This window comes from Anas acuta, chromosome 6, assembly GCF_963932015.1.
Source record: "Anas acuta chromosome 6, bAnaAcu1.1, whole genome shotgun sequence".
Classification (NCBI taxonomy): Eukaryota; Metazoa; Chordata; class Aves; order Anseriformes; family Anatidae; genus Anas; species Anas acuta.
Genome location: NC_088984.1, coordinates 22,085,949 through 22,107,915, shown reverse-complemented (window position 1 = coordinate 22,107,915; position 21,967 = coordinate 22,085,949). Strand labels below are relative to the sequence as shown.

The 21,967-nt window shown below is 39.9% G+C and overlaps 1 protein-coding gene across 3 annotated transcripts in view; it reads left to right on the top strand.

Moving 5' to 3' along the window:
- Window positions 1-5,254: 5,254 nt before the first annotated feature.
- The window catches only part of OLA1 (Obg like ATPase 1), a 109,117-nt gene continuing 92,404 nt past the window's right edge, over window positions 5,255-21,967 (top strand). Inside the window, exons 1-3 of one of the 3 annotated variants that reach the window (XM_068685712.1) lie at window positions 5,255-5,277; window positions 18,399-18,499; window positions 20,063-20,206. In XM_068685712.1, the coding sequence (XP_068541813.1) occupies window positions 18,399-18,499; window positions 20,063-20,206 (245 nt within the window). In that variant the 5' untranslated portion in view covers window positions 5,255-5,277. Of the gene's footprint in view, window positions 5,278-18,050; window positions 18,215-18,398; window positions 18,500-20,062; window positions 20,207-21,967 lie in introns of those variants that run through there. The other 2 variants (XM_068685713.1, XM_068685715.1) reach the window with 2 other exon arrangements.

Here is a 21,967-nt window from a genome sequence, read left to right as displayed (position 1 = left end):
AGATTAATATATTTAATAATTTGTCTGCTAATACTGTCTTCTTTCTCGAAACAATTTAATACCATCTTCAAACAAATTCAAAACAATTGAATACCGGTAAAAATAAAAACAATTTAATACCATCTTCTTTCTAGAAACAATTTAATTTAAGAATTTAATTTCTAGAAACAATTTAATCAGTTCATCAAATGTAGCTGCCCCTCTGGAGAGTAGGTGTTGTACTTTCTTTTTCCTTGGAAAGGGAAACTGAGGTACCAGCTATTCAAATGTTGCATGATTACACAGGTTGCCCACTTTTTCTCTCATTATACTTCTTTCATATTAAAAGTATATAACCTTGGACACAGTGTTTTTCCAAGTCAAAATATGCATCCTTATTTACTTTCTAAATTGCATGTACTGCCTTTTCGTTGTCATTAAATATTTAGTAGATCTAGGGACAAAACTATTTCTTTTTGCAAGGGTTATTTTTGTAATTAGCTACAACCATGTTGTAAGTTATTTTGGTTTTTAAGTAGTTATCACTGAATAAGAAAAGGTCCAATGAATTACATTGTTACTTGTGTCTTCTGTTTCATTTGTGAAGTCTGCAAACAGCAATGCTTAAAACAACATCACAAATAGTGATTTGTGGCTCTGTATTGAAAATTCAGAAGGGATCACTATTTCTTCCTGTGTAGCTGATATTTTTTTTTCTGATGTGTAGCTGAATGATCTCCCCCTCTCCCCCCAATTTTGCAATATTTAAAAGCATACCCACGTTGATGTGTTTCTGCTTTTCAGAATACAGCAGGTCCAGCACCAGTATGTCTGCTCAAGTGTCTCTCTTTGGTTTAGCAACAGAGCTGTGACGGGGCTGATTTAACTCTCCTCGATCAGCCATCACTTTCGGTAAAAAGGTGGAAGTGGTGCTACAGACTCCTGCAGCCTGATTGATAACGTGAAGGATGTTCATCCACACGGCTGCCCGCTAGATTTTATTTGCTGCAGCTAGGTTGTTCAGTCTGAGATCGTTTCATACTGGCAACAAATCTGCAGGTTTGAAGTCAAGTGACAGGTACCACGTGCGCCTTTGTTACGCTCCACGTTGTTTGCATGTCTGTGTGAGAAATGTGAATGAGATGCATTTCATGTACCGACAGCCACTATCTCTTGCTTTCACACCACTGTGCCGTAAGTGGGGTTGAGAAGAGAGGCTTTAAACAAAAAGAGCTTTCATACCGTGGTCCTGTGTGACAAAGTGACTGTAGGTTGCCCTAGGACTCGGAACTACTGAGGGAACTTTTGAAACGGCCGCTATTTGAACTTCTGAGCAGGGTCTGCAATCTTGCCTAATAATTACATCAAAAGTGACAATTTAATTCACTGTAGGTACCCACAACTATTTCTGAAATTAATAGTAGACATGCTTTGTAGCTTACGCATGCCAAAAGTTATAAGACAAGCCTCATCCTGGAACCTGACTATTTTAACATGACTTCCTAAATAGTCCAACAATTTAGAGCTATTACGTAACATTTTGTTCTTGCTAACTTTTAAAACAAAAATGTTTCCTTGCATTCACTGGGTTGTCTGTAGTGAAGTGACCTCTATGAAAGGGTTACTCTTTGAAGTGCTCTCTGAAGAGAGCTTCAAGGCAGCTGAGTGTCTCAGATCGGGATTTTCTAGGTTTTGATGCAAGAAGTTTGTTTAACAAACAGCTCCAAAATATTTAGATTCTGATTAATAACACCCAGCGGTGTGGTATTTAAATAATATAAAGTATGAAATCTAACATGTGGCCAAAGAGTGTGTGCTCCACATGGCTAGGAGAGCAGGAATGGGAGCATGCCGGTATCTGAGCAGGAGGGACAGTTACACAAAGCCAACTGAGCCGTTCTGTAGGGTTATGTAGCTGTTGTCTCTGCTTGCACCAGAACTTTTCTGCTGACGTTTTGTCTGGACAGGATGCACCTTCAGCAGCGCAAGGACCGCTGGTTGCTGTCGCTTTGTTCTTCAGAAGTCCACTTGTGTAAGAGTGTGCAGAGCCCTGCCTGTGGGTAACGTGGGGTACTCAGAATGCACCAGTTTGGGGGGATTAGCCGAAATTCCTAGCGCAGCGCTGTATGCGTAACGCTACCCAAGCTCAGGGAAACTAGCTGTGAATAACCCTCTCACACTGCTCACCCTGAAGCCGGTGACAGGGCCTTAGAACGGACTGTAGCGGAATTCCTACCCAGTTTTACAGTCTTCTTAAATGTTGAAACATTAGTGATAAAAGCTGCTTTGCTTGGCTGGAAGAATGCTTGGTCTGTCTGAAGGCAGTTAAATAGTAGTGTGTTAGGGTCTGTCTGACAAAAGGGCTTGGACTGACACTGAGATACTGAACTGGCCTCTGCTGAAGGGTTCATTTGAAAATCCCACCTCACTTGTACCATGTTTACTATTAGATTAGGATCACATCTAATCTCATAGTAATTATATATTAGCTGTATATATTAGCTCTAGGATGAGATCTGATGTTTGCATACAAGTATTTATTTTATTAAATGAAAAGGCAGAAGGACCTAGAAAGCTCTGGCATCGTGTATCTGTACCTCATTTGCATACATACGTTTTAACTGCCAAAACAGAAAAGCTTGTGATTTTAATTTCCATTTCGGGACAAGCCAAAGGGGAAAAAAAAACACATTGATATTTTTAAATCAGCTTTTCTATGATGGAAACAAAATGAAAATCAATTAGCTCCTTACTATGAATACATTAACACTGTGAATATGCACGTTGTCATTTAGCATGCCAATGTAATGCTGTAATTGTCCAGATGTAACACTGTCAGAAGATGAGGTATACCTGTAATTCTTACTGATTTTCAACATTTTTTTATTTATAAGAGTTGGAAGTAGTACGTAGCCACAGAGATACACACAACTGAAGAGACTCATAACCTGCCTTTGTGAGCAGTTTCACGTGTGATCAATCCGTTTTAAGAAAATCCTTCCAGATGCAGTTCTGTATTGGTGATGGGAAATACAATAAAAGGTGTAGTGGGTAAAATCTGAATATGCTTTCAGCTGTGCATTACTATCTAAAATGGACATTGATGCTAAAGGCATTCTGTTCCCAGATCAACATAGCCATGACTGTTAAAAATGCAAAGAAAGGAGCTCATTCATCAAGCCATACTAATTATATCTAGCCCACATTTGCAAATTGTTTATTTGTAAGCATTCCTGGACTGGTATTACTGATTTGTAAGGATTATTTCACAGTTGTTGGTAACAAAATTAAAAATAGTCTCTGTTTTGTCTCTTTCAGAAGAGTTGAAGCTATATGATGTGGAAACAAAAGGTGTGTAAAAAAATGAAGGCCTTATAAGCAAATGCCTTGATACTCAAGGAAATTGTTATTTCATGACTGGATTCTAACTTCAGACCCAATTACAGGATTTCCTTTTTAGAGTTCATTCACCCCATCGCAGAGATAATGTAATGAAGATTTTTATAGAACATTTTTATTAGGAGAAATGCGGCAAATCTTTGTGATTCAGGGTTTCAAGACTTTAGATTATCATCTTTAATTTCAGCTAAACAAAACAGAGTCTCAAGCTTCTTAATTGCAAACACATTGCAAGAAATAGTATTTAGGGCTTTTGAAATCAGGAGATTTTATTTCAGGTGTTCTTCTGGGGTGAATTCCCAGTTTGTAGATGCAGATACCTACTACAGTTAACAGTCTGTACCAGTTCTACGTTTCAAAATTAATTAGTCTGGTACTTCTTCAGTCAATAACACTGCAAGGTACATACTGGAAAAGGGAGAAAACCCTTAAAACCTTAAGTTATCAAGTATTTTGAAAATGCTTGATTCCTGCAGACTCCATGAATTACAGGAATATGAAACTTAAATACTGAAGTTGCACAGAGGTCTCTTTTTCTGATGGACCCTTTGTCAGGTGCAGGAAGGCTAATCAAAGCCAGAAGTGGCCTTGTTGTTGTAATTTATGTGCTCCAAACAGACCAACTCAGATGTGCTCCAACGCAGAGATGTAGGAGCATTATTTTTTCATTTGACTGATTGTTGACCAAACTGGCAAAGCTTCACAGCCAAACCCTTCTTACAGTGTGTCATTCACAGAGCTGGATCCAGGCAAAGTCAGGTTTAGTGATTTGTACCCATGTCACCTTGGACATGTTTGTGAGCAATTAAAAAACCAGGTCATGTTTCATATGCTGGAGATACTGCTGTTTGTGATTACCCCCAAATTTAAATATTTTGCCTGCATCAGACTGCTTCAGTCAGCTTACAGGGTTAATAGAGTGCTCTGCTGAGCAGCTTATAGGAGAGTCACACTTTCAGGAAAACTCTGTCCAGTAGGAGGGAATTGCTACAAATCTCCTGGTGTGAAGTACACCCTCGCTTTACATCTTATGAGAGTGGCTTCAGTATCCAGCAGCTTCTGTGTCCCACTTCGAGTTGCACCCAGACATCTTTATAAACATATTTAAGGCTGAGAGTTTTAAAAAGGAATTAGCAGCAGCCCTTGGATGTTCAAAAATCCAAACGTAAATCACTGTTTTACCTTTCTTCCATCCTTCAAAATGCTGCGTGTTCTTATTACTTTCAAGTCAAACTCATGACTTGAGAATTGAGTTCTGTTGTGACTGAACATTGAGCACATATGTAATTATCGGACCTTGAACAGAAACAATAAGTACAACTACTTTTTAAACTATTCATACCCATTCTCAGTGTATAGTATCTAATATGCTGTTGTGTTTTAGACAACATTGATATGAAAATGACATCTGAAGTAAGAAAAAAAAACAGGAATTATTTACTTTGTGAATTTGTCTCTGTATTGTAATGATTGCATTTGCTCATTGCACACTCTTACACGTGAGATCTCCAAGACAGTGGGGTCTTTGAATTATTTCTAAGAAAATCTGGTAAAGATGGCTGAGAAATTATGTTCAGTCACAGAACATCACCTGTAATTGTGCAATTAATGGTTTTAACTCATTTTGCAGCTTCCTGAAACACTAGAGAAGCTTTCCAGATTTTCTTATTTAAGCCCTGAAGGCACTAAAGAGTCCTCAAGCTCTGGCTGTTTCCCAAAAGCCCTTGCTTGGGTGTTTCTTAAACAGCTTGATGTTTCTCAGCTGGGTAGAAGAAAGTTAAGCAAGTCCTGAATTTAACAAGGCTAGGTAAGAGGCCCATGTTTTTAATTACCTCATTCCTCTTCTGGTCTTGAGAGCTGACTGTTGCATTCTGACTGCTCTGTCATTTATTCTTCCAGGTATGGGCTGTGGGGTTGACTGGAATTTGCACATCTATACGAGCACTTCATGTGTTTCTTAACAAGTGCTTTACCCACTTAAAGGTATTTTATTGTGGTCATTATTTTGCTCATTAAATATATTTTTGTGGTTAACACAACTGGTGCTCTGGCAGTGGATATAACTTTTCTTCAGCTTTGATGGTGTGGAGGTCATCCAGCCCCTTGTGTTATCACACCAGTGAGATTAATGCTGGCAGTAGTGACCATCATCTCTTACTTGGCTGAATGCTGTTTTTTAGGCATTTTGTGCTTGACAATATACATCTTAAGGGAAGTGTGAATCTTAAACTCATAGAATCGTGAGGCAGTGTTTCAGTCTCTGACACCAGTGATGCACGAAGTGCTGAACAACAACAACAAAAACCACCACAGAAATGACAGAAGAAATATCTGGAGAAACTGAAGATCACTTCTGGTTTAAATCGAGAGGAATTCTTCTGCCCCACAGACGGATGAGTCTGCTGTTGTTAGTTTTCTTGAATATTTGTCCTGTGAGACTGAAAGTGAGATGGTAAGAGGTCTCCTGTGTTTCTCCACACACTATCAGTTTAAAAATATGCAGAAGATATAGACAGAATATCATCACTGGTTTCCTACAGGTGAATGCTGAGAAATGGTAAGTGTTAAGATTTGCATTGGGGTGGATTTTCAGTGACTGGACATCTCGATTGTTGGATGCCTTTATAAAGTAGCCTATATTTCTGCTGGAATTACACAGAAAACATTAGTCAACGTGAAAAGTGTTTCAGATACTGTTGTGAAACAGTATCTCTTACAGATAACTGTTGTAAAAAGTTACCTTGATCAAAAATTCTCCTATGAAATCATCTGTATTTCTACCTTTATCTAGTGAAAAAAGCAACAAATGTGTGAGCTCCTGTTTTTGTTCTAAACTATGGTGGCTGGTGAGGCAAAATTCTCAGACACTTACTTTCTTCACTTTTAACAACTTTTTTTATACTGCAAGCCTTTTTATTTTCTGCATGTTTTATTTATCGTTTTGATTTGAAAACAAAATCTGGCTGTGCTTGGTTCTTTGCATAACAAAACAATACTTTCATTGTGAAGTTTCACGCCTGAGTCTGCTCAGAAAACAACTTAGAAAATAACTTGAAGAAAATGACTTGAAACCTTTCATGGCTTTTTGGCTGGAATGTGCTTTGAGTGATACAAATAGTGGTCAAATACTAGTTTTGTCAGTTCTTCTCTGAAACCAAGAGGGATTAGGACTGGAACTTGCACTTGAGAAGGGACTTCAAAATTCATCCTAACTAGAAAGAAAAGACAGTACCTTTACCTGGAAGATTTAAAAAACAAACAAACAAAAAAACTAATATTGTTCTCAACCACCTACTTATGAGAAACGTCAATTTGTATCCAATTTTCCTAAATCGGGTATTGAAGCAAGGGTTATCACTAAAATTGTCCCCATTTCTTTTAAGTCTTCTCTCACTTTGTGCTGCAAAACAATCCCTATCATTTCATTAGAAGGGTCGGACAAAGCCCTACAAGCAATTGCCTAGATTTCTTTTCCATAGGTTGTAAATGCATCATATGTGTCTGTCAGGCCATACAGCAATTAGCCTAAAGTAATGACACTTCATCTTTCCTGAAGCACAGCTGTTTGAAACTGGCCATCTATCTACATGTTCCAACCCATGAAACACCATGGAGGGAAAGTAGGAGTGGGATGGTTGCGTGGCAGATAGATACCATAAATGAGGGCTGTTCTTAAGGCTTTTAGCTGAAGCAGCAGTGCCTCAGAATCACTGTGAACCTGCTGTAAGGGAAAGTAGTCAGAAGAAATTGTTAGTACTAACATTATTAAACAATCACTGGTCCTTTGGAACGTAAGCTGAGTGGGATGTGCAAAATGTTCTCAGCTGTATGTTTTGAGCTAAATCAAGGCAAGGAGCATAAATTACCACGAGCTGCATGGGTTGAGGCTTGCTGCCCAGCTCCTGCCTGCCCAGGGCTCACTGCCTGTGCCCAGGGCAGCCCTGATGGGAGCAGAGTTCCCTGAGGAAGCACTGTAAGAAATCCCGCTGGAGAGCTGCATTTAAACTTCAGTGTGACACTGTAGGTGGTCCTGCACCCAGTTGTGGGGCCTGTTGACATGCATGCATTACTGGGCCACAGATTTTCTGTGTCAGACTTCTTGGACTTTTGTCAGACTCGGTCAGGCTTCATGGATGTTTCTGGCAGTTACTGGACTTTTGGCTAATCCTGGTGAGCATCACCAAACGTTCTTTACTCTTTGTGCAAGGCATTCCAGATCTTTGTTAGAGTCCTTTGAGCTTTACTTTCATTGGCCAAACTGAAACACTAGTGGCTATCGTTTAAGAGATGCTGTAAAAAAAGGTGATGCTAATGTCACTGACATTCTTGGTTATCATTTTGTAGTTAACTTTTTCCCCCTTTACTATAACTAGAAGACATTGTAGACTAGGTTACCATACCGCTAATATAAAAAAAAGATGAGAAATGGGTTATGTTTTGATCCCTATTCTTAACCCCATTTACATTATGGTTTATTAAACATTTCCATTGTTCAAACTGGTGAACTGACATTATTCATTGAGATTTTAACTCTATGTATTTTCACAATTTTGGTTTCCATTATGTACTTGACATAGTTCAAATGTAACTAATTAGTAGTGAAGTATAACTTTTCATTTATCACTTTCATTTTTGCAGAAACATTTTTTTTAAGCATTTATTATTACTTGTTTATTATGATACAGTGCTTCAGGTTAGAATCTTATCTAATTTTTAATGAGGATTCTAAATCTATTAATGTGTGTAAAAGGTCTAGAAAGACTATTGTTATTTTTATAAAACAGTGGTATTACTGTAAACATCACTAAGTGATTATGTTTTCACCATTTTATTCAAAGACGTTCAGTGCTAATACTTACTCCTCAACTTCAATATAATTTTGGAACCACTATCCTAAGAAGTAGATAATCCTAGAAAGAAGTCAAATTATTAATGCAGAGTGGCATAGTCATCAACAGACTACAAAATACACTTTAAAAATCATGCTTTTACAAACATGGCACAGACTCTGCTGTAGCACTGTATGCTTTAAAAGCTGCAGATACATTTTAGAAAACACTGATGAAGCCATTACTGCTCCATCCATTTGTTCATAGTATATATCATTATTCAAGAAATTTAAGAACTGTAATGATGGAAAATCACACAGAAAGAAAAGAAAAGGAACATGGACTTTGTCAGAAACAAGGGCTACATTTTTATTCAAGAGGCCCATAATGACGGAAAATCACAGTGAAAGGCAGAGACGAAACAGGGATCCCATAAAGGACTGACACACCACAGTGGCACAAGTAGTAGAACAGTCATAGCAAGTGGATAAAAATAAAGAAAACAAAATTAACTAGAGAAGAGCTGGACTCAGGGATGAAGCACAAAACAGAAACAAATCACAGCAAATGCTGAAGATTAATTTCAAAGAAGCTACTGAGAATGAATGGAGAGACAAGTTGCATCAATATTAATGAAGCTGAAATAGAGCTCCAAACGACCATGAGTGCAAAATGGCACAGAAAACATTTTCTTTTTAAATAGGTTGGAGATTGGTTCACAAGACCTTCATAAAAATGAAGAGAATTCACAAAAGACATTACAGGAAACGTGGTAAACAATTGTAACACAAATCTTAAAGATGAACTTTAGGAAGATTTAATTACCACTGCATACGTTTGTGGTTTTAATTCATAGTTTATAGGCAAGATGTTCAGAAAAGTAACAGAAGTGTGTTTTCTGACATCTAATGATCTATAAATGTCTTAACAGGGTCTTATGCAACTCCAAGTATTGGCCTTTGATTTTTTCAAGCAGTCTAAGAGAGTTAAGCACCTAAAATCCTTAGTGATATATTCTTTTTTGGGTCTTTATAACGTACAAGGAAATGTTATTGCCCACCTTGAAATGAAGAAAGAACAAATATATGTTACGTATAGGTTGGCAGTTAGAACTGTGCAGGCAGGAAATAAACCTTTCTTCCAAAATTACTTTAAGGCAGACGTGACTATAGGCTATGGAGCTCTCAGGGATTCTTGGATGCTTGACATTAAAAATTTGTGCCCCGCCAGCTGACAACTGTATTCACTTCCAGTCAGACAGCCTGTGGTTACAAACAAGGGGTCACATTTTAAGAACCCGATTTCTGAAGAAGACCAACACAAATGTGTAATTTCTCAGATGATGTTGTCAGGAGTCCTGTAAATTGAAACTGGCATGTCAAGCGTTGCAAGATCTTCCTCAGCCAGAAAGCAGAGCAAGCGAGTACTTCTGATAAAGATTGCTCTTTCCTAAGAAAATTCAGTGTGTGAGGCTGAATTTCAGTGTCATAGAGATACAATCAATTGATCTGTTTTACTTGTATAACAAATTAAACTTTTGCATCTGCCACGAGAGCAGCCACACACTTTTCCTTCTTGTCATAACGGGTTAGTGATGTTATTTTGGTGCATTCCCACAGCTTACCAGCAGCAGCCTTTTCCACTTCAAGGGTCTTACTGCCCCGGCTGTAAATATACTTACCTTTTTTACATTGTAGTAAAGAGGGGATGATCTGAGTAAAGCTATTGAGAGTAACGAAACTGCTTTGTAAGGCAAAATTTTACTTTAAAGGGGAGACTGGGATATAAAATATTGGCATAAATCTGTATGAAGACATAGAATAGATTTTGCAGAAGAACAGCTATTGGTGGAAGGCCACACTCTTATTTTTCTTTGGGGACGTGGGGGAGGCATTGCATAGTGTCAGGCCCTAGTTAAACTCCAACTGAAAATCTCTCTGCAGAATTTATTTGGGCGCTGAAATCCCTATCAATGAAACCTGTATACAAGCAGCCAAGCTTAAGTCAAACTTTGGTTGTATCCACAAAAATATTAAAATTGTTATACTTCTCTGGTCATATTTTATTTTACTTTTAATGCTGTGATGGTAAACTTTACCTCTTAGGAAATAACTTCATAGTATTTTGTAAGAGAATTTCATTGCCTCAATAAGAGCTGCCCTACGGAAGTGTTGTTGGGCTATGGGTCAGCAAGGCCTTCTGGTGTGCTGTGCTCTGGCTTGCTGTGCGTATCCTCCACCCCAGCGACTCACAAGGCAGGATGGTGATCACCTTCAATTATTGACGTGAATGTTATTCACATTTTGGGAGAACAGCGCATGAGGTAAAATGGAAAGGTGTCTGCTAAATGGTGTTCTTGTTCAGCTGCATTGTCATGTTGATGGCTGTTGCCGGATGATGGTACTTGTGCGGCACTTCTGGCTGTTAGTGACCTGTGGAGATGGAGGCTGGTGCATCTTGGAAACTGCTGTAACTCTTGATTTGTGCTGGGACATAGCGTATATAGTGCATATATATAAGTTGTTTCCTTCAGACCTTCAAGGCAAACATAAATAGGTCATTTTGAAGGACTGTACTCATGCTTTATGCAGTTCTTCAAATGTGGGGAAAACCTGGGTGTTCATGTTCAATTCATGACTTACGGTTTCACTTTATACTTACTCTTACTGTATTTTAGTGTATTTCTTCTTTTGATCCATAGCAAAAAGAAAGTGACAAAATGGAAATGGTATCTCTCTGTCAACAGGGCAGTTATGAAAGCAATTAATTATATAGATCAGCAGCAAGAAGAAAGAGGAAACCACTGTATTCTAGATAATAATTATTTTTCCAACTTTTGTGAAAGTACTAGAGTTTGAAGAAACATGAAATCTAAGGTGTTATCAGAGCTCTCCTAAAACAAGGATACAAGGTAGGTCAGAAAGATGAAACCCAGAGCCAAGGAAAGAAAAGCACCTGAAGGCACAGTGTTCTTCCAGCTTTGAAGAAGACTGGCTCTTAGGAGCAACTTTGTCAATTAACTATGGGGAAAACACTGGTGATGAGTTGCTAAGCTTTTTCAAGTGGAGAATCATGAAATAAGTTGCAAAATAGCTAAGAGATCCTCTTCTGAGCACTTGAATGAGGCATGGTTGTATTGTGACTTTTTCTTATGAAAAACACTATGATGAAATTAAAGAAAATTTATAGATATTTATATGGTCCAAGGCTAAAATTGCTTTTTCTTACTGAATTTTTATAGTGTAGTAGCTGAATTTTACTGTAAAGGAATAATTGGATTCTTATAATGACCACAAGAATACAATAGCAGCTGTTTGCAGTTAGCATTTATGTGGAAATCGGAGCATTCTAACAAACGAATCTCCATTGTATTTGCAAAGGTCGTGATAACCCTAACATAGAACTGTCATCCCACGTTCCCTAGAGGTGCAGTGCTACCACAGTATTTCTCGATTGGACTCAGATGTGCACCCACTTGGTCAACCTAACAATGTTCCTTCATGAGGCAAAGCTTCTAGATGACTGCTGTTGTAAACTCTTGAAATTTTACGCATCATTATACGCAATGTCTTCTTGAAGAAGTAGGTAATGTCCTTGGTATCTTTACATATGTGTAGGTGTGACTCACTTTGGTGCTCTAATGAGCGAGTCCTGAGGACCATCCTGCAACCCCTCAGCATCCAGCCCCTGTTGCTCTCCATTGTTACGGGAGCACGTGCTGCCTGTGCAGTGGTACAGCTGCTGTGGTTTTCTTCAGAAGCCTGGCTGACCTGCCTAAGGTTGCAGCTTTTGACAGATATTAAGGAATTCTTTGGTATTTTGTGAGTAATACCTCTTAATTCACGTCCATGAGTAACTCTTTTTCCCCTACTTTTCTCTGCTTTTAGTAGTAGTAATTGTAGAATTGTTTTTATTTTAAATCGGTACTTGCTTTTATACTGTCATTTAGCTAGGCTACTGGAAAGTTCAAAGCAAACTTGTCATTTTTGAACTAAAATTTCATTAATCCCCCAGTAATTTCTCCTACTTCAGTATCTTTCTGTTATCTCTGTCTGTGATCGAATCTTTTTCACTATTCTCACTGTGGAAACTTTAGTAGATGTTATACCTGTTAGTGACATCATCTATGTTAGAGTTATGACATTCAGCTGAAATTTCTGTGATCTAGGAAAAAAATATTAATAGGTGCCAGATCAGACTCTTCCTCATTATGTGCTCCTGAGCAAGTCTTACCCTTGTACTGGTCTTTAGGTAAGGAGAGTAAGTACAACAACAAAATAAAAAGATTGAAAATGAGTAAATATAAATGTGAAGTATGGTATGAATTTCAGAATGTAAGGAATGGCACAAGCCTAGATTCTCTATGGAAGTAGATGAATCCACAGTTAAGAAAGTAAAGCCAAAGCCTATTGAATCCTATCAAAAGTAGTGTTTAAAAATGTTGTGTTAAAGTACAGTTCAGCTGGGTGATGAGTGCCCTTAAACTCCCCAGAAGTCACTGAACAGCATTTAGTTTAGACTGTGCCCTTGAGCAGCATTTCTTTTTAGCACAGAGTGTATTTATTCCTCAGAGCCATCCTGTTCCCTCCCAGGGGCAAGGACCCAGGCAATCCAGGATTGGTGGCGTGCAAAAGCAACTTTGTTCTTCTAACCCCCTGGGTTGCGCTGAACATTGCCCGGTCACAGCAAGGATCAGGGGCTCTGTGTTTATTCTTTCAGTTCTACAAAACCACTTATTTTTGTAGTTAACGGTGGCTTTGCAGTAAATATATGTTCTGGGAAGCAAAAAGCAAAGAGTATGTTGGTGGCACAAACCACGAGGTGTTTGTTTTATTACTCTCCCTTAAACATTGTTTTTAATCAGGCAGAGACGCTCTGGGACTGTTTGACTTCTGCACGTGTGCTAGCTGTACAATAAGCTGTATTTTTGCAGGCGTCCATGTTGTAGAGTTAAGATGACATTGAGATGACTGCTCTCTAGATGTTTTTTCCCATCAAACTTACAGAACACATTTTAAGTAACAGGATTGTTATAATTTAAGCTATGCATGCCAGTTTAAAACAAGGCTTTCATCACTATGACAGATTTGGATAGAAACATTCAACCAAGTAAGGCAAAGCATGACTCTAAATGCAACTTGAAAACAAAGGTAGGTAGGGTGAAATGTTACACTGCCAAGAGATGATTTCTAGCTGATGGAATCAAATGCTTTCAAGTCCTTTACGGTAGGTAATGAAATAGCAATGACTTACAATAAAATAGATATAGGAATAGATTGAAGGGTAGCATTATTACAGTATGGTGTGTGATGAAGTACAAAGGGCATCAATTAGAAAAATTGTATGCAAACTTGCAAATTCTTGCACGCACAGCACTGATTTAGATATGCTGAACTAGAAACAGCAGCAGAAGTGGTCAAGATCTTAACAATTTTTTCTCTTCCAGACTTGAGCTGTTTTCCCAGATAGCTAAAATCAGAGTTACCACACTTTACAGAATCACAGAATTTCTAGGTTGGAAGAGACCTCACGATCATCGAGTCCAACCTCTGACCTAACGCTAACAGTCCCCCCTAAACCATATCCCTAAGCTCTACATCTAAACGTCTTTTGAAGACTTCCAGGGATGGTGACTCCACCACCTCCCTGGGCAGCCTGTTCCAATGCCTCACAACCCTTTCAGTAAAGAAGCTCTTCCTAACATCTAACCTGAAACTCCCCTGGCGCAACTTTAGCCCGTTCCCCCAACTATTAGACTCTATGTATATACATAAATATACATTATAGATACAAAGATATATATATATAGTCCTTTGTTTCTAATAGCAAACTGCTGATACCTATATTGTGCTTATGAACTGGTGAAGAAAAGAATTTAGCTGGGTGCTAAATAATTAGCAATTTTCTTGTCATAGACAAATACTCAGCTTAAATATTTTAAGAAGATAGTTTAAAAAAATATTTTGAGATATCATGCCTACACTAAAAAGATGGACAACAAAATTGATTGACAAAATGTTAAGAGGGTAAGAAAATGTATTTGATGGAAATAGTCCTCAAAAGTAGCCTTTCACAATGTTTGTGGCCTTATTAATGGAGCTAGGCGAGTTCATGCCTTATTCTGCAGTGAAGTAGCCTTGTGTGACCCTACTTTCAGGACATACAGTGTAGGATGGGTAGGAGTGGGCTGTCTTGACCTTTTAGAAGGCTGGAAAACGGAGATGTGTTGATTCCATTCCTGAAAAAGACACAAATTTTGCTTACTGGAGGTTTTTTATTTACGGATGCAAAGGCTGCAGAGCTGCTCAGCAGTTATTCGTACACATTTTTGGCTAATTTCAGTATGTCTGAATGTTTCTTGTAGTAATCCATTTGCTTCATTCAAGAGCTAAGTAACTAAATGTTAATTTGAATTAGTTGTTGTTGTTATTTTTTTCTTTTTCCTATTGGTAGTGTTAGATTAAAGTAATAGAAAGACTTGCATAAGCATGCTACCACCAAAGACTGACTATTAATGATTACCACTACACTAAGAGGAAAAATCTCTGCATGGGTACCATAGTCTTTTTCTCCACCATACTGCAGCAAAATCTTTGGTCACCAAAAAGGAAAATAAGTAGTAACTGCTGGTTTTTTGATATGCAATTCAGAATTAGGCTTTGGAAAACAGTGTCCTTTCTTAGCAAAATAAATAAATAAAAAATCAAGATTATATTCCTTTTATTGTAACTGAGATGATATATAATCTGATGATACTCTCACCTTGACTCCTTCACTCTGGTGGTTTTCCAGTTCTGAGAATTTAATCTTACGAATCTAAAATAGGACATGCTATAAGAACAGTTTTTACTGACATCTCTCCTTCAATTTTCTTAGCAGGCAAACACTTGATGGTGTCTGTCTGTAATGGTTCAGAGGAACAGTCTGAGTTGAAGAAAGTGTCTAATTTTTTTTTTCAAGAGTCTTGGTCAGACTTTTGTAACATTCTACAACTAATTTTTTGTATATTCTAAATGTTTTGTCTTGTCTTCTTGACATCTAATATATTCCCAGATACAACCTCTCAAGGATTAGTTTGTTATTTATTAAATTGCTGTGCGAGTTGATATAAACAAATCCGGATGTGTTTACAATGGGCATATGCCTCTTGAGCATATGCTGCCTTTACTAATCTAAATAAGCTTGAACAAAGACCTGGTAGTATGCCTCACTGCCACTGCTCCTTGAATCCGAAAGGAAAGTTGATAAGTGCATATTCCTGGTATTCTACGTTTCTGGTGCTGCCTGCCCCAGTGCAGGATTGTTGGGTCAGGAAACAGAAGACCAGGAGATATGAACCTGCATCTCTGCTTGCAGTGAACAGGGTTCACTTCGTGCCTGATGCTTCCCTTCCCTTCATGTTATTTGCAGAAGGGTGCAGGGTCTTGGTCATGGTTCCTATACAAGCAATAATCACTTCAGGGTGCTCTTAGAGATCACATTCAATAAAAAAGCCTTGTCCTGGTTTCAGTTACAACAGAATTAATTTTCTTCCTAGTAGCTGGTGGAATGCTGTGTTTTGGCTTAGGATGAGAAGAGTGCTGATAACACCCCGATGTTTTAATTGTTGCAGAACAGTGCTTATACTAAGCCAAGGACATCTCAGCCTTTTGCTCTGTCCTGCCAACAGGCAGGCTGGGGGTGCAGCAAGAGCTGGGAGGGGACAGACCCAGGACAGGTGACCCAAAGTAGCCAAAGGGGTATTCCATACCATCTGACGTCATGCTAAACAATATATAGGGGTGGCTAGCCAGGGGGAGGGGGCCGGACTGCTCGGGGTTAGGCTGGGCATCGGTCAGCGAGTGGTGAGCAATTGCATTGTGCATCACTTGTTTGTACATATTATTATTACTTTCCTATTATCACCATTGTATCATTATTATTATTATTGTTATTATTATTTTTGTTATTATTATTTTCCTGTCTTATTAAACTGTCTTTATCTCAACTCACGGGCTTCACTTTCCATTTCTCTCCCCCGTCCCAGAGAGGGAGGGGGGAGGGTGAGCGAACGGCTGCGTGGTGTTTAGCTGCCGGCCGGGTTAAACCACGACAAGCCTGTATAGGAGGACATCATTAAATTATAGTATGATGTATTTTGACAAGACCTATTTAAGTTGAGAGAATTGTTGTTTTCTTGCTGATTTATTTATTTTTGGCAAATTGTTTTAATCGATCTTAGAGGAAGTTAGATGAAAAATTAATTTTTCTTCAATTAAAATATTTTAAAGACCCACTAGAGCAAATTATACCCTCAACTAAGTATTTGCACTCTTCAAAGTATCAGAATGTGATGTTAGCATAGATTTATGACATGATAAGAAAATGTTCTAGACACATAATGCAAGTCTAATCATTATGGACTCTTGTTTGTTTTTTTTTTTTCTGTTGAAAATGATATTATCAAAGTAATTTTGATTGGGGAACTGATGATCTTAATGACTTACAGCTAGTTAGCAATCTTTATCCTATCTATAGATTAAAATTATCTTTGTTTCTTTGAAACAGCAAATGGAAACATTCTATATTCTGATAACTGTCAGTGTAGCCCTAAATGTCCTTGCTATGTTACCTAGCACCCTGTAGAAATACTGACTTCTGAAACCAGCCTCTTCTTTCCCCAGCTGATCTGAGAGTCAAGTCCAGTCTTGCGTCTGAAGACTGGCTGAACAGGCTCTGCGTGCCTGCACTCTCCTTTGTAGGACAGCAAAGCTGGTTCTGTAGAGGCATTGCTGAAGCAGCAAAAACACAAGTTATATTAATAATGGTCATCCATTACACTAAAATCCTATTTACAGGTTAAGTGGAACCCTGCATGGAGATAAATTCTTCTAGTACAGCTGTAACTTCTTGCAGGTCCCTGTTACCTCCTGCCTAGCCCAGGCTGTTCAGGCACATTCTGCCGGCCAGAACCAGCTCTGCTGGGACATGGAGTCTGGGCACTGCGCACCTGCGGCTGGGTGCAGAGCTCTGTTCTCGCCTCCAGTGCTGGCTCACTGATTCCTCAGGCTGGTGTTGCGCCTCAGACAGCCCCCCTTTTACTTATTTATTTACCACCATCCCCTTTCTTCGAGTCTTTGCTGATTTTGGGATGTGTGTTTTCTCCTCCTGGGAGGGATGCCCCAGGTGGCTGGTGCTGCAGGTGTTGGGAGCCCCATGGTCACCAGCCCTAAATGCTGGGATCTGTGTGTCTTGTGGCACACAGTTGTTTCCTCTAGGTGGGTAGGGCTCATCTACCAATGTTCTTTTTTAAACTGGTATATGTACTTTTGCTGGTTTTACTTACAGCATATGAGTTGCTGTTATATATACAGTGTAATTTATTAAGTAAACACAATTACATTTGATTGTAATGTATTCAGGTTGTGGTATTTGCTTCCCCAACGATAATCTTCCCTGCCATGAGCGTTGGGCGTTATGTTAGACTATGGATTGCTGTCTCTGAATGGCTTTGGAAAGGTCACTGGATGTGGTGCAGGGGTTCTGTGAAGTCCAGAAGCTTCAGGAACATCTTTTTGAGGTGGATAGCGTGAAGTATCAACTTGCAGGCGATCCCACTGCTGTCCTCGGAGGTGGAAGCCTCCCGTCCCGCACGCTGCGGTGCCCCCAGCCCGCCTGGATGGCTGCTGGCAGAAGCGCGGCGGAGCCGGGACGCGCAGGGCTCCCTCCGTGCTTCCCCGTGCCCGTTCCTGCTCCCCGCCTGCTGGGCCTGCCACGGGCGGCCCCGGGAGCCCGTTGTGGTTCCGGGGCAGCGCGGAGCTCCCGGGCCGCTCGCGGAGCCCCGCCGAGGCCGCCCCGCCCCGCCCCGCTCCGCCGACCTTTCCCCTGGCGGCGGGCACGGCCGATGGGCGGCGCGGCCCCGCCTGTTCCGCCGCCGGCAGCTGCTGGGCCGGCGTGTCCCGGCCGCGTGTCAGGCCGCTCCGCTCCGCTCCCCGCCGCTCCGCTCCCCGCCGCTGCCGTGCCGCGAGGTGAGCCCGGCCGTCTGGGGGCAGCCCCCGCCCCGCCCCGCCGCCCCTGCCCCCGGGAGCAGGCCGGGCTCCGCGGGCGGCCTCCGGGGGGCTCCCCGCCCCTAGGCGGCTCCGCGGGGCCTTCGCGGCGCTCTGCTCTGCTCTGCTCTGATCTGCTGTGCTCTGCTCTGCTCTGCCTCCCCAGATGCCGCCGAAGAAGGCAGGCGACGGGGTGAAGGCGCACCCCATCATCGGCCGGTTCGGGACGTCCCTCAAGATCGGCATCGTCGGGCTGCCCAACGTCGGGTAGGCGGCGGCCGCCTCGTGGGCACGGGCAGGCGGGGCCCTCCTGCCTTATCTGGGGAGGGTGGGGGGCGCGGGGGGGCCTCACCGGGCAGGGCTCCTGCAGCTCCTGGGAGCTGGTAAAGATGAGTGTCACGGACGGGGCGGGTGGGGATGAGCAGCTGTAGTTCCCTGGTGTGCTCCTCGGCTGGAGTGCTTCGGGCCTGGCGGAGGAGCCTGTCTTGAGGTGCTTCTGGAGGAGGCAGAGTCCCCTGGAGAGCCTTGTGGTGGTGATCTGCGTGTCGTGCTCACTAACAGGACCTCCAGGTGTTCACACGCTTACAACCCTGGTGCAATACGATAGCAAAATAAAAGGGAGAAGTAAGGGCAAAGTGGCTGTAAAATGGTACAAAAATAGTACCGATTTACTATCTCTTTAATGAGATGAAAAAGCACCTTAACCATCACTATCATATCTTCCATTCTGGTTAATGTTACGAAGTTTTTTGAAAGCTTTCCCTACTTCTTTCTTTTCTGAAAATGAGAAAGAAAACTTTGAACTTGTCTCAAAGCCATAATGAAATGACAAGAAGCCAGTATTTATATCTATTTACTTTTTCAGGGCCTAAGAGAGTTGCACACCAGATAGGAAATAATTAGTGATAGCAATGGCTAATACATAAATGGAGAAAATAGCATTTGCAGTTATAAAACAACTTTTGAGGACAATTGTGACTGACTTCTGAGCATTTTGGCTGTGTACAGGGACAGCTACCAGACTTCTGTTACCCAGTGGCAGAGAAAGTCTGTAAAACTGAAATTAAAGAAAGAAACCAAACACCTAACAGAGTGTTTGAGGTGGAAGATTGAGGACTTGATTAAGAACTTTCTCTTAGCAATAACTCAGGAGTGGCTATTTTTGGTTTAATAAATGCCAACTAACAAAATAATCCACTGTCCGGTTTAAATGAAATGTGTTTTTTTTTTTTCCCTAGCAGTTTTACTGACAGTAATTAACACACAAAAAATCTTTGAGTTAAACTGTATATTCATGTGCACAAAAAAATCACTTGAAATAATTAACTGATGTGACTTGCTTTCTTTGCTCCCTTTTCTGTGTTCGGTTGTTGACTTTTATTGCTTAGATACTGAAGTTGTGTTAATGCATAAATAAATCTGAAGAAATAGTATAGTTGTGGAAAAGGCTGATAGGTCTCAGCAGAGCACATTCACTTGAAATACGTTTCAGGCTTCCTGATTGTTTTCTCATTTTATGCTCAAGGAAAATAAGTAGTGGCCAGTAGAGCTGTGTTTTGCTTTTGACCTAGAATTTCTCTGCTGACATGTGCGATATAGTCACTTAGGGGAATTCTTTAGGGCACAGAAGAGAGGTAAACGTGGAGTTTTGATGTGACACTCCATATGTGCGTTTGAAAGAGTCTTGTACTAGAAACAGTGCAATGGTCACTTGAAGCAGAGGCATAGTTCAGTACTGCATGTGGTTTGGGATAATGTTTCTATCCTGCCCTTGTAAATTCTTCTAATTCAAATTTGTTTAAAAAAGTCTTTATATATATTTTTTAACAGGAAATCCACGTTTTTCAATGTATTAACAAAGAGTCAAGCGGCAGCAGAAAACTTCCCATTCTGTACTATTGATCCAAATGAGAGTCGAGTACCCGTGCCAGATGACAGATTCGACTTCCTGTGTCAGTACCACAAACCTCCAAGGTAACTCAAATTCTTCGTACTTTTCTTTGTTTAAACAGATGAAATGGTGTTACTGAAACCGAAGTTTGCATAGAAGTTTAATGCAATTACAATGACTTTGTGTCTCTCTTAGAATGTGCAATTACAATGACTGGTGTCTCTCTTAGAATGTGAAATGGTATGTATACAAACATCTGGACTTTGTTTTCCGTATGACTCTTGTGCTATGAGTGAGAAGTCTGGGTACTGCTAGTCACTGCTCAGCTTTGTTCCACCTTTGAAGGTAGAGACTCCCAGGTGACTTGGATCTTTTGCAGAGATTTGGAAAATCAGCAGTAACAATAGTGGACATACCTAATCTGTGTCATGAGACTGTTCATTTTAAAATGTTCATCCTGTCTTTTACGTTGTTCAGAATACAATATATGCCATGGTTATTTAGCTACCTTGCAGCTTAACCTGTGCCATCAGTCTTTTAACAGTAATGTTTATGGACAGCCTTTTTCCCGAACTCTCTCTCCTTTTTTTGGGGCTCTGCTATTTGTTGCCTGATATATTCAATGATATTTAGTGCTCTCTCTCTTTCAAATCTTTTCCTGGTCTATAAGTGTATTGATTTTGTCACGTCATTGTTTTTTGGTAGTGACTGTTTTCATAGCCTGCTCTATGTGCTCAGTGTGAGAAATGGATTTGTGATTGAAAAGAAAAGTTTAAGGTACTTTCAGAACTCAGAAACTAAAATAGATACTCGTAACTTATTAATTTCAGTTTTCAACTACATGCAGATGTATCTTGAATAAAGTGAATGTACGTAAATCATAGGGTCAAATTATCATGCATGTCCATGCTTTCGTTTAACATCTGGGCCTTGAGTTTTCGAGCCAGATATCTCCCAGCTGAAAAAAGATCACTGACCAAGAATCCATTTGTCACCTTAATTTTCAGGTCCAAACAAGTCACTTCTATCTGTAATTCCTATGTACTTCTTAAATACTGAGAAATACACTAATACAGAGCTATTTGTTTAGGTGAATTGTTGTAATGTTACTTACTTCTTCCTTCCCCAGTGAGCATTAAACAGACTTGTTACTATGTAGACTATACAATAAAGCTGTGCTGAACTTGAGACAAAAACTTTGGTCTGTTGATTGTGCAGAAGTAACAATGTGGCTTATACAATTCATAGTTTTATGTTTGTTTGTTTTTAAGTCTAAATTGTAATAATATCACTGCTTGGCCACATAAACACTCTGTTTCTTCTCGTTTAACTATGACTGGCTACTTCTAAATCAGTAGTTGAAGTGACAAAGAGAACCAGCTCTTCCTCCTCACCTTCTTTGGCCATCTCTTCTTAGAAAGAATGCATGGTGTCCCACTCAGAAGCTGTCTGGAGAGAGAACACACAAAACCCCTTCCCTTTAATATTACTGGATATTGTTATTGGATTACTTAAATGGATATGGGGATTAGTGAGTAGCTCCTCTGAATTCTGTTATTATGCTTTTCTCTCTTTAATATTTCACTGTAACAAGCAAAAAAAAAAAAGGCAGTAATTCAGTAGCACAGTAGACTGAGGTAACGCTCCTTGGACTGTTTGTGTTTATCTGGTTGGAACTAACTCAAGGAAAGGTGGCCGTGGTCATGAAGATACACAATTTAATTTACATTTAAATTGTAATTTAAATTCCTTAATTTCTCTTGAATAGTCTTGATTTCTTTCTTCATCTTTATGTAAGATGTTCAGTGTTAATTTTCTACGTGTTTAGATTAGTAAAAGTAATC